Source organism: Marmota flaviventris, chromosome 2 (genome assembly GCF_047511675.1).
Source record: "Marmota flaviventris isolate mMarFla1 chromosome 2, mMarFla1.hap1, whole genome shotgun sequence".
NCBI classification, from domain to species: domain Eukaryota; kingdom Metazoa; phylum Chordata; class Mammalia; order Rodentia; family Sciuridae; genus Marmota; species Marmota flaviventris.
The window spans coordinates 96,638,788-96,651,902 of record NC_092499.1 but is presented as its reverse complement, the minus strand read 5'-3'; the positions used below and the strand labels follow the sequence as shown (position 1 = coordinate 96,651,902).

At 34.3% G+C, this 13,115-nt stretch overlaps 1 protein-coding gene across 8 annotated transcripts in view; it reads left to right on the top strand.

The window, feature by feature from the left end:
• The window catches only part of Cep152 (centrosomal protein 152), an 80,542-nt gene that overhangs the window by 14,309 nt on the left and 53,118 nt on the right, over nt 1-13,115 (top strand). For all 8 annotated transcript variants that reach the window (XM_071608228.1, XM_071608229.1, XM_071608233.1 and 5 more), the window contains 4 exons: nt 337-499; nt 3,356-3,496; nt 4,622-4,761; nt 7,727-7,927. In XM_071608228.1, coding sequence (XP_071464329.1) covers nt 337-499; nt 3,356-3,496; nt 4,622-4,761; nt 7,727-7,927 — 645 coding nt within the window. The remainder of the gene's footprint in view (nt 1-336; nt 500-3,355; nt 3,497-4,621; nt 4,762-7,726; nt 7,928-13,115) is intronic.

The following is a 13,115-nucleotide window of genomic DNA, read 5'->3' as shown; positions in this document are numbered from 1 at the left end:
ATGTATAAGGCATTGTATCACATGTTCTTGTTATTAGGTGCATTTTTATATTCCCTAGATGTTGAAATCATCTAAATCATTTGTAATAAAATATTTGTGTATAATTTCATTGGGATTTGAGTTTTATTTACAAAATTGTACAAAATTATGTGTTCAAAAGTACAATGAGGTATTCAATAACAATAAGCACTGTTTTTGAGCAGAGATGTCTGTAAAAAAATTCATAATGATACCACAATTAGCTTCTATAGCATAAAATTAAGGTGTCTAATTAAGAGAATTTTGGAAGAGAAGGCCAAATCCTAATTGTTCATTTCATTTGTCATCTTATAATAGCAATTTGGTTCATCACAAGGTCCCAATTGTCAAGCTTTGGCGCCATATAAAGTGAAATATAAACCTTATCAATCTTCTGTCCAAGATAACTTACCAGTCCAGGAAATAGCAGGAAGTGACACACTTGAAGGCCTGCAACAACAATTCCTAGGAGCTAGTGAAAGTAGGTATTACATTTATAGTTATTTCTAAATAACATAATTGGGAAGTTTTGAACACTGAGTAGATATCTGAGCATATTCAAGAATTATTATTTTTTTAAGCATGACAATAGAACTTCTGTGGTTGATATTTCAAAGAGTATTTTTAAAGCTCTATACTGAAGTATTTGTGAATAAACTGATAGAAAGTCTAGAACTTACTTCAGAACAATGTGTTGGGTAGGAGTATAGATGAAGCAAAACTTGCCATGAATTCATAATTGTTGACTGTTCCTGGGAAATGGGCGTATGTGGGTTCATTGTGCTATTCTTTCTACTCTTATATTTTTGAAATTTTACATAATTAAAAAGTTAAAAGAAAGAAAAATATAGATATGTTTTAAATTTTGTATTGGGGATTGAACCCAGGGTGCTTAACCTCTGAGCCACATCCCTAACCTCTTATATATATATATATATATATATATATTTTTTTTTTTTTTTTGGTCTCCCTAAGTTGTTTAGGCCCTTGCTAACTTGCTGAGGCTGCCTTTGAACTTGTGATTGTCCTCGCTCAACCTCCTGAGCCTCTGGTATTATAGGCGTGGACACTGTGCCTGAAAAAAAGAAAAAATTTTAACAATATTTTAGTCATTCTAGATTGTTAAGAACTTTTTTATAAGCTTCATATATTTCTTATTGGACTCTACTTTGGAAAAAAGACAATTTTCTCATCAACCTCAGATTTTTTATTACATAGAAATATAATTTGACAAATCAGCCATTATTACCTTTTTTTTTGAGTCTTACAATTTTTGTGTAACAGGCAACTCTCATATATATATTACTTTATGTTCAGAATTTGACATAGGTCTCAGATTTAGTCATGTGATAGTTGCCTCCAATGTTTTTTGTACAGTGTGTACATCATTATGACAATAAGAAAAGAGCTTATAGCTACTAGAGAATTTTGAGATGAAATGCTGGTATCATAAATATCAAAACTTGAACAGCGACTATCCTGAATTGTACATCTAGCTTTTATTGTCATGCTCAGTGGCATAGTAAATTACTTCTAATTATTGTGTGTGTTGCAGAGCCAATGTGATTCTAGAGTGCGACTACAAGTTGTTTTTTTTTTTTTTTCCCTTTAATTAATGGTGGAAAGGTCATTCTGGATACTCTGGGTTACCTGGGCTACCCCGAGAAAACTGGATATATGTTGTGATTTCGTAGTATTGCTTCCAGCATATGCTGGAATATATACCATGGGATGATACCTAAAAGGTAGGGAGGGGCCCAGAATTCACTTTCTCCTGAAGGGGTCATCAGCAAATATGTGTGTCCTTTCTTTGTTCATATGTTTCTGTGGGATGAGGAAGTGTATTTGGCACAATTGGCTTTAGGCTGAATAACAGGCATCATAGCAGTGGCCTGGTGTTTCTGTGTCTCCTGGTCTTTCTGCATGCATAATCTTTCAACACCTTTCTTATCTATCTACATTTTTTTAAATTGATTACATATTTGCCTAAATTTGATATTTGGAAGTTAATTAAATAACTTAATGGGAGCTGGGGTTGTGGCTTAGCGGTAGAGCACTTGCCTAGCATGTGCAAGGCCCTGGGTTTGATCCTCAGCACCACGTAAAAATAAATTAAACATAAAGAAATAAATAAAAATAAACTACAACTAAAAAGCAAATATTAAAAACAAAAGAATAAGTTAGAAATTAAAATAAAATAACTTAATGGAAGAATTAACTTTGGTAATTACAGCTTCTTATAGCAACATCAGTTTTAAAAAAAATATGAGTTTGGAGAGGTGGAGTTTGCAGACTTTTTTTTTTGAGCCAGTCTTGCTATAAGGCCTGAGGACTGTGACTTGGAACAAAGTTTTCAGTCTTTGTTTTTTGGATTTAACAGAGTCTCTTTTTAAAAAGGGGACTGAGTTATCTTGTTAGTAACTAAAACTTCCTAAATTAGTAAGTAAAATTTCCTATTACTGATTACAGAAACATTAGCCTAGTAGAAAATGTGAAATATTTATTGTTACATAATTGAAGCATTAGCCTTCTCTTACCAGTTATTATTTTCATTTTTTTTCCTAATCTTTTTAAGTATTCTTTAAGATGACTTTGATTCTGAAAGATTTGGAAGTTCTTTATTAGTCTATTCTTAGTTAACTAATAGAGCAGTTATTTACTAATTTATATATATAAAGACAATATATTTAGCACTCCTGCCAAAGAAACACTATTTTGAGAGGGATATCTAGCAGGTTTTTAAAAAAATTATTTTAATAGAAAATGATATACTTATTTTGTTTTTAATTTTATGAAAGCATATTACTCTATTCTGTTGTTGTTATATGCAGTGATTTTTAATTGACCAAACTGGTCAATTCAGGGTAATACCCTAAACCAGTAAATTTCACATTTTTGTGGCAGTGACACATAGTAAGAAGTACATTTTTTTACATTGTGATATGGTCCACAATATAAATCAATGTAAGTAAGTATATGTAAATGAAAAAGTTTCACAGGGGCTGGAGTTGTGGCTCAGAGGTAGAGTGCTTGCCTAGAATATGTGAGGCACTGGGTTTGATCCTCAGCACCACATAAAAATAAAATAAAGGTATTGTGTCCACCTACAAATAAAAAAATAAATGTTAAAAAAGGAAAGTTATTCTTAACTACATGAGGTACTCTGATATATTACAGTTGTTCTATCTTGATTTTTAAAAATATGAGTCATAGTCCACTACACTGTTTTCACAATACTCTCAGAGATATCTGCACAGCTTAAAAAACATGGCCCTAAATGACCATACATTTATATCTTGGTTTGTTTTTATCTAACAAATTGTCTTTAATTCTGCAGATTCTGCAGAAAACATACAGATTATTCAGCTTCAGGTTCTTAATAAAGCAAAAGAGAGACAACTGGACAACTTAGCTGAAAAATTAAATGAAAGTGAACGTCAAATTCGTTATCTGAATCACCAGCTTATGATAATTAAAGGTAAGATACCAATTGCTGCGTGCCAATGTTTATGAATTACACTAGAGCTAAACATCTTGTTTCCAACATGCTCAGTTTATTTCTTCTTCTGTTTTTTTTTTTTTTTTTAATTATTTCCAATCACCTCAAATTACTTGGTTTGAGGACTTACAGTGAAATAGAGCAAGACAAAACTCCAAGACTTCTGAGCCCTTTTCTTGGATTACTTCACTTCAAGTATATTATTTTGGAGTGCTCATTTTTTCCCCCCATTTTCTTCTTTTCCTTTATTTTATTCCCCCTCCTCTTTTCTCTTAAGCTGTTAGAATCAATGAATGTGATTTAACTATGCTGATGGCATTCTGCCGTAAAAAAGCTGTTGACTTCTTATGTCATTAAGTATGCCAATTCCCAGAGTGACTGTTTAGTTTGCAGTGCAGTATTTTCTGAACCTATAGATTAGCATAAACATTTTAAGCCAAGTAGGAGTCTGAAATCCTGAAATGTTTTTGGTGTGCCACAGAGGAAACGGTGCCATTTCTGGTGTAATCACGTAAAGGGAATTCAGATTCAGACGATAATTGGTTACTCTTCATGTTGTTTGTAGTTTGGGTTAATGCTGAACTTTCATTGGCAGAATAATTTTGTGACTGAACTCCAGCTCATTTCAAATTTAATTGATGATGAAAACCTCTTTTTCTGTATGCTCATAAAATTTATTTTGAGAGAGAAACTTGTGAACTGTTACTGCAAAGAATTTAAGATTAGGTGAATGAAAGAGTTATTTCAAGTATATGTAGGGGGCAGGTAGTCTTCAGATACCTTTTTTGCTTAAAAAAGGGGTTTGTCACATCTATGTAGCTTCTCAGGTTAAAAAAAAATGCTGAAATTATTAGGAGATTCTTTTGGTCCAAAGAGGATATAATAAAATGTTAAAGGCAGCATTTCTGGTTCTCTGAAATATTTTTGGTGTCACTCAACTATTTTTTTTTTAATTTTAGTCATTTTTCTTATTTTCTTTAAGTCAACTAAAGTTCATATGTCTGAATTGAATTTGTTCAAAAGTATTTATGTAAATCTGATAAGTATGAGGATAATCAGGGCCCCTCTACACTAACATTTTTATAAACATTTTTAATGCTCTAGATGAAAAGGATGGCTTGACTCTCAGTCTTCGAGAATCACAGAAACTCTTTCAGAATGGAAAAGAAAGGGAGATACAGCTTGAAGCACAAATAAAAGCTCAAGAGGCTCAAATACAAGCATTAAAAGTCAATGAAGAAAAGGTACCTATTTTAACTTTATTTATGGTAAAAGAAAAGCAAAAAGTTATTAAGTGAAGAGTTTAGTCACTAAACAAAACTTTTGGTAGAGTAGAAATAAATTTAGAAGAGCATTTTACCTTCCTCCACCATAAGCTTGCTTCTTGTCTGACCTTGGAGGAGGGGTGCTGCCATTCTCCTGGCCACCTACACATGTGTCCAGAAGACCAGCTCCTCTCTTCCCTTTTCTCCATTTAGCCATTAAGTTCTGCTGATACCCCCTCTTCTTTGTCCATTCAGAATTTTACCTTCTTATTGCTAAAGTCTCTTAACCTGGTCCCTAGTCTTTACCCTTCCACATATTCTCTTATGACCATCTGAGTAATCTTTCTAGAATACAGTTTTGATTTTGTTATTCCCTTATATAAAGGCTTTCAGTGACCCCAATTTACCTGTGGGACAAAATACAGTAATCAGGATGACTCTCTGATCCTTGACTCTGCTCTTAATCTCTTCAGACTTCACAATCTGTTGTCTTTCTATACTCATGTGTATCATTTGCCTCTGGTGTGCCTTTTCTACAGCACACTATTTGATTAACAAATCCCTGAAAACAGGTTTTCTCTAAGTCTCCCCTGCTTCCTTCCTCAAACCATCACATCTATTATAATAGATCAAGAACACCTTGAAGGCATCATTGGGCCGCCCTCATCTTTGTAGACCCATGATCTAGGCCAGCAACTGGCATGTAGTTTGGTGGTTGGTATATGTTGAGTGAATGTAGTTGTTCAAAGTTGATCCAGTTTTCTTATATATTTCTTTATTCAGGCTCTGATACTATTATAACTGTAACTTTATGGTATGCTTTGAAATTGGTAATTAAGGTAGTAAAAAATTTTGCGTTTTGTTTACATTTTCTTGTCTAGATCTTGCAAATAAACTTTTTATGTTTTGAAAAAAGAAATCTTGTTGATATTTTGATTAGCAAGGCATTGTAGTTTATCATTTTATAAATGAGTTCACCAAGTTTTGGAGAGGGCCCAAGTTTATAAAGCCACGTATTGACTGAGCATCAGAACCTAAATTTTCTGACTCCAATAGTTTCTTTCCTTTTTTTAATTTTTATTTTATTTTATTTATTTTTTTTAGCTGTAGATGGATACAATGCCTTTATTTTATTTTTTGTGTGGTGCTGAGGATCGAACCCAGTGCCCTCCACATGCAAGGCAAGCACTCTACCACTGAGCTACAACTCGTTTCTTATCCTTATTTAGAGAAGGTATCTTTTTTTGGCTTGGTGGGGTGGGGGATGAGGCAGGTGATGACTGCTGCTTCTTAAACATTTGGGGAACTGTTCTTTAGATTTGCCTTTTTTTGGATAGTGGATTGAACTTGGGGACTCGACCACTGAGCCACATCTCCAGCCTTATTTTGTATTTTATTTAGAGACAGGGTCTTACTGAGTTGCTTAGCACCTTGCTTTTGCTGAGGCTATCTTTAAACTTGTGATCCTCCTGCCACATTCTCCTGAGCTGCTGTGATTACAGGCTTGCACCACTGCACCCAACTAGATTCACCTTTTAATAGTGTTTTTTTTTTAGTGTATTATAGTTTTACATAATCATGGGGTTTATTTTGACATATTCATGATACATATAACATAATTTGCTCCATTTAAATCCTAAGCAAATGGATCAATGTCTTAGCAAGGAAAGCAGTATTGGAATAAATAGGTAATTTCTAGAGTAAAGCATGAGATTTTCATGCATAATATGGATTATTTTTAACTTTTTGAAAACTGACAAACTTTGAGAAGTTAAATTTTTATATTGTAAAAGATTATAACATTGTAATCTTTTATAAGTTAGAAATTGCTAATAGAATATTATGATATTCTATTTAAAAATAGAATATCATAAATAAAAACTAAAAGGCAACAGAGTCACCAACTGTATATAGTTCCTATTACTTTTGTAACAGATTACCACAAATTCAGTGTCTTCAAATAATACAAATTTACCTCACAGATCTGGAGGTCAGAAGTCTGATAAAGATCTTATTGGGCTAAAATCCAGGTGTCAGCAGGGCAGCATTGCTTTTCTGGAGGCCCTAGGGAGAGTCCACTTTCTTGCATTTTTCCAGTTTTTAGAGTTCACCTGCATTCCTTGCCTTGTGGCCCATTTCCATCTTCAGAACCAGCAGCATCTGGTGGAATCTCCCTGGTTCTGATTTTTCCACTATTTATGGACTCAGTGGTTACATGGGGCCCATATGGATAAACCAAAATAATCTCCTTATTTTAAGGTTATCTGATTAGTAACATAATTCCATCTGCAACTTTAATTTTCTCCTGTTCTATAACATAACATATTCATAGATTTGGGGGATTAGGAAACCCCTTTGGGGACATTGTTTTACTTACAGTACTAGCTATACTTTCAGAAGTGTTTTTAATGGGGCATGACGGCACACACCTATAAGGCCAGCTACTTTGGAGGCTGAGGCAGGATGACTTCAGCCAAGGAGTTCAAATCCAGCCTAGGCAACATAGTGAGATCCTGCCTCAAAAAACCCAAAATAAAACTTTGTTTTGGCAAATTTTAGCAGTCTTTTAAGGAATGGTTATAATTTTTCTTTGACCTAACCCAACTCTATTGGGTTGCCCCATACTTTGCTCACAGATCAATGCACGTACTAATAGCACCAGTTCACTAGCAGCAGGTTCCTTGCCTGTAAGTTACCCGTATTGCTATCATGCTGTGCAAAATCCTTTCTTTCTTCTCAGGTAAATGCAAAGTCTGTTTTTTCAATGAATATTGTTTTCAACAACTACAGGCCCCTTGGGCAGCAGCTAGGAAAGTTTTATAGAGCTAAGACCTTGATGTGGGAGACCCCTTCTTCTCCACTCTTATTAAAGCCTGATTGAGTTTTAAATAGGGCTCACAGGGTTAAGTACTCTCACCATGGATATATTATGTGTATTTACTAGATGATCAAGAAGTCCAGAACAACTGAAATGGCTCTGGAAAGCTTGCAGGAGCAACTGGCAGAGCTTCATCATTCTGAGTCGCTTCAACGAGCTAGAGAGCAGCATGAGAGCATTGTTATGGGCCTTACAAAGAAGTATGAAGAGCAAGTGTCATCCTTACAAAAGAAGTTGGATTCTACAGTTGCTGCACTTAAAGAACAGGTTGGGATGATTTCAGATGACCAACTACTATCAACAAGTAAAGTTGGTTATGTTTTATAACTGATATTTTGCAGTACTCATATAGAAATCTTGGATGTTTGCAGTAGGTGTTTGATTGTAAATGAAACTTAAAAGTTAATGATGTTTCAATCTATGAATAGATCCTGGAAGAATACTTTTGGAAACCCTTCTTCCTATAGAATTGGTTAGTACTTTCTCAATTTTCATTTTACTAGTCTTTTATCTGTAGAGTATTTATGTGTGTTCATCACATTGTCCTAGAATAAGTCCAGCATGAAAGAAATGAGTGCTGGAGGCTGGCCAGAACCTGAGAGTTTGTCCTTAGAGCTTAACCAGGGTCTCTCAGCATTTGATAGAGTGTTGAGAAATGGTCAACACTTTGATAGAGTCAGTAGAGTGTTGAGAAATGGTCCTTGGGAGTAGAGTTAATTTTGAGAATACAGTTTGAGCAATTCTAACCTGAAAATCTGAATTCCAGAATGTTCCATATAGTTGACGTGACAGCTCAAGTGGAAAATTCCAACCTAACCTCGTGTAATAGGTTGCAGTCAAAATGCATATGCACTAAAATATCCTTAAAATTCCCTTCAGGCTGTGTGTAAGTGTATAAGAAATGTAAGTGAATTTCATATTTAGACTTGTACCACGTGCACAAATACCCGATTACATATATGCAGATATTCCAGAATTGAAACATTTCAGGTAAGGGATACTCAACCTGTAGTGTAATGTATAAAATAGAGAAGAAAATCTCATCTAAACTCCATGGATATTTGAAGCTTGAGCTTATTTCACAGGGATTATTTATTATTTTTGCTCAAAAAGGAATAAAATATTATAGGCTGAGGTGAGTTAGGTGGCGGGTTTACTTGTACTCCAAAATGTTTATTAATCATTTGAATAAAATTTCAGAATGCATTTATCCTAATGCAATTTCAGAATTAATTTAACCCAAGGGAAGAGGAGAAGAAACAAACTTGCAGGAGTATGGAAGCATCATACCTAAAATGATTCCTGATACGGGTTATTTCTGATTTATATAGGACTCTAACTTTCCCATGCTTTTCAATGGTTATATATAAGACTACATTATTGGTAGTACTAATTGTTTATATACAGTTTTATGTGTAACTATGAGTTCTTGCTAGATTTGTTTTACCAATTATGTTTTTATTTTATATAGAAAGATATTATGAATTTGATTATATGGAGGATATACAGGAGTGGAGAAAGATGAAGACTGTGCCAAATTATTGAAAAGTCTATTTCATAGACTATTTAAACAAATATAATTGGATATTTATTAATTTTATTTTAAAACTGCCATCTATTTAATTATTTATTAATTTTGGCCCAATGTAGTGTAGTAGAATTAAAGTGAAAATGGTCATTGATAGATGTTAGGAGAAGAGTGGAGTGTGGTGTCTCTTCCATGTTAGGTTATTTGAAGCTCTATGTTCTCTGTTGACTTTGACATAGTTACATTGGGGACAGGCTAGAAGGAATTTATAGTACGTTCTGCCCTGTACTACTACATTCTTTATTTTCATCATCCACTCTCTTCCTTAACCTTCAACTAGCTGACAGGAAAAAGTCTTCATTCTCTTTTGAGTAGGCTTTCAGACTCCAAAAAGTGTTGATTAAGGTCTTTCCCACTGTTACCCTTCATGACTGGTATTATTTTTTAACAGAGCATGTCACTGGTGTTAGAATTAACATATAATTGCACATTTGCTTAACAAGGTGATGATTCCAAAGGGGCTATGGTTGGTTGTTTCTGGGAATGTTTTTATGGTATCCTTTCTGTGCTGTCAAATTGTTATCTATTGGGTTAGCAGTACTTATTATCTCAGAATCCAAATTGAGATTCCTGATTAGGTAAGTGCTATAAAATCAACCAGGAGCCAGGGAGATGTGTGGGAGACCAACCTCGCATAAGGCTGGGTTACCTCCCCTGCTGGGCGATGTGGCATCAGGCACCCATGCTGCTAGACTGCCCTGCTCTTCTAGGGTTCCAGTGACTTGTGTCTTCCTGCCCAGGCTAGTCTTCCTTACTGCCCCATGGGTAGAGCTATGTTCACCTGTTTCTTTGTAATATAACCCCTTGCCCTGTTTAGGATAGAATCTTCCATGGAAGTGCCTTGTGTGTGTCCCCCTCTCTTACTGTGCCTTTGGGTGTGGCCTACCCAGATGTCAGTCAACCTGCTGACAGTGGACATCATGAAGATAGACTCAGCCCCCTGAAACCTGACCCCTTGCCTCATTTGAATAGCTTCTCCTCAATAAAAGGGATCAGCACGTGCTCTCTCTCTCTCTCTCTGTCTTCCTTCGGACCCTTAAGGTCAGAGGAACCGTCACAGCGACCCCAAAGAAAAAGATATTTGTGTCTCTTGTGTGGTTATTTTGCGCACCCCAGTTAGCCCAGTTCAACTAGAGTAACCCCTGAGCCTTTTAGTCGTGAACAGAAACCCAGCAGAGATGTCTTCTTGAAATTAGAAAAATGCATGAGTATGTTCTCTACAGAGTTAATTTAGAATTTCTTACATAACTGATAACTATCCATACATACTACATTTTGCCCTTCTTTTTTTTTTTTTTTAACAAATTTACCAAAGAGGTATAAAATATTCCCTTTCATCTCTTTTTCCAGTATACATAAAAAATAAAACAACTCTTGGAAAATAGTGGTAAGGTACTGGATAATTTACCTTGTTGAAATTGAGTAAATAGCTAGATTTACTCCACTAGCTAGATTGAATGGCTCTTATGTAATCATGCATAACTGTTCCTGTATACTGTATGTACACAGTGTTAAGAGTAGATGTTCACACATAGTAAGTTTTGCTAGTTACAGAGGTTTGTAACCTTCTAAGACAGTCCATGACTAAGCTCCAGGGAGTCTATGAATCCTCTGAAATGATGGGTAAGATTTTCTATTGGGGTGAGAGTGCACAATTTTGTGGAAAAGACCTATCACCTTTTTAAGATAGAAAATTTCTAAGAGGTCCGTGCTTCTCTTGCAAAAGATTGAAAATTCTTGCTTCATAAAGATATTGTTCTTAGTGGGAATGAACAACTAAATTGTAAATGAATCCTATTATCTCATCTATTCAACAACCTTTTCCTGAACAACTAAACATGTAAGTTGTAAATAGGCTTATGTAAGTTAAATTATGTGTATGTGCATATATAAATTTTTTGAGCAGTTTTAGGTTTATACCAAAGTTGAGTGGAAATAACAGCATTTCCCATAGTCCCTATTTCCCCACATATACATAATCTGTTCCATTATTAATATCTTGCACTAGAGAGTGATATATGGAATTTTCCATGTAAACTTTAGTGTTATTCAGTTTTTTAGTATCCACAAAATAATTAGCTGGGATTTTGATTAGGTTTGCGTTGAATCTGTAGATAAAAATTGGAAAAAAGTGACATCCTGACAATATTGGGTATTTCTTTCATGAACATGGAATACTGTTCATATATTTAGTTCTTCATTGATTTCTTTCACCAGAATTTTGTAGTTTTAAAGAACTTTTATATATTTTAGATTTATATGTATTTCATGTTTTGGGGATGCTAATATAAATGATATTGTGTTTTAAATATTTAATTTAAGTTCTACTTGCTCATTATTGGTATATAGAAAAACAATTGATTTTTTTGGATTAACCTTGGATTCTACAAACTTGCTATAATCACTTATTAGTACCAGGATGGTCATATTGTCTATGGGTAAATATTTTTTTTCATCCTTCCCAATCTGTGTACTTTTTATTTCCTTTTATTGCATTGAGTAGAATTTCTAGTATGATGTTGAAAAGCAGTGATCAGAGGGTCATCCTTGCCTTTTTCCTGATCTTTGTGGGAAAACTTCAAGTTTTCACTGTTAGGTTTAGTTTTAGTGGTTTTTTTTTTTTTTTTTTTTATCAGATGAAGACGTTCTTCTTAATCAAGTTTGTTGGTTTTTAAGTCATGAATTGGTATTTAATCATTTTGAAAGACAGAATTCTCTAATTCCATGTGATGGGAGGGGTAACAATCTGTAAGAGAGTTGGGTTTTTTTGAATGTCTGTAACTAGTATATTTTGAGAAATATGTATCTTGTAAAATAATATCATTTAATATTTTCCTTAAGATATCATTCTGTGTAGAAAAGATTGTATACATGTACAAACAACATGTACAATTCTTTTTTATTTTGACTGAGTTCCTCTTAAGTTTTTTTTAGTGTAAGAGAAAAGATGGGAAGAAATGGTTTCCTTGGAGCTCATGGAGTTTCTGTAATGACAAAGAATGGGAGAGGGAACTATTTCCTATTAGTGATTATGTCCTGTACTGTCTCCTCCCAACTTTACTTTACCTCCTCCCATTTGTAGAAGTATCATATTAAGATCTCTTGATTATCTCCTTGATGGTATATTACCTTTCTTTAAGCTGGTGGAGCTTTAGAACTGTGCTTCTCAACATGGCCTGGGAATCAGCAGCAGTATGCCAAGAGGTTTGCAGTGCTGAATAAACATGGACTAGTTTCTAGAAGCTTCATTTTACTAAAAAATTTGGTTGAAAATTTTTAAAGCAAACACGGCTACATTATGAAATAGCACACAAAATTTACATGAATTTTTAAAGTAAAATGAGAGCTTTTAGAATCCTTTTCCTATGTTTAGGAAACTTCTGTTAGTTTCTTTTGGGGATGTACTTATGTATTCTTAAAGCATTTTTGGGCTTTAGGTTATTCTGTGGATCTGGCACCAAAGGCCTTCCTTCTCTCTGCTTCAAAGCCCCTTCTTGATATTCTCTTCTCTCTGCTTCAAAGCCCCTTCTTGATATTCTCTTAACTACTTTTTTTTTTTTTTTCTCTCTTTCAAGAATTTCAATCAACTATCTATATCTATTCCGATGTCTCTTGGTGTTCTGCCATTTGCCTGAAATTCAGCCAGGGTAGCCATTTTTTTTAATGAGGTGATGATTTCTTCTACCTGGGTTTTGGATTTCCATGGCTTGTACTCCCAAGCACATTTTCTTTTTGGAGAAATTTGAGTGTATTTTTTATATATTCTGTATTATTTATACATCCCCATACACATACACTCACCCTCATTTACCCTCTCTGTTTTTTCATTGTCATTCAGTTTTTAAATGCTTACTGTAATAGCTACTG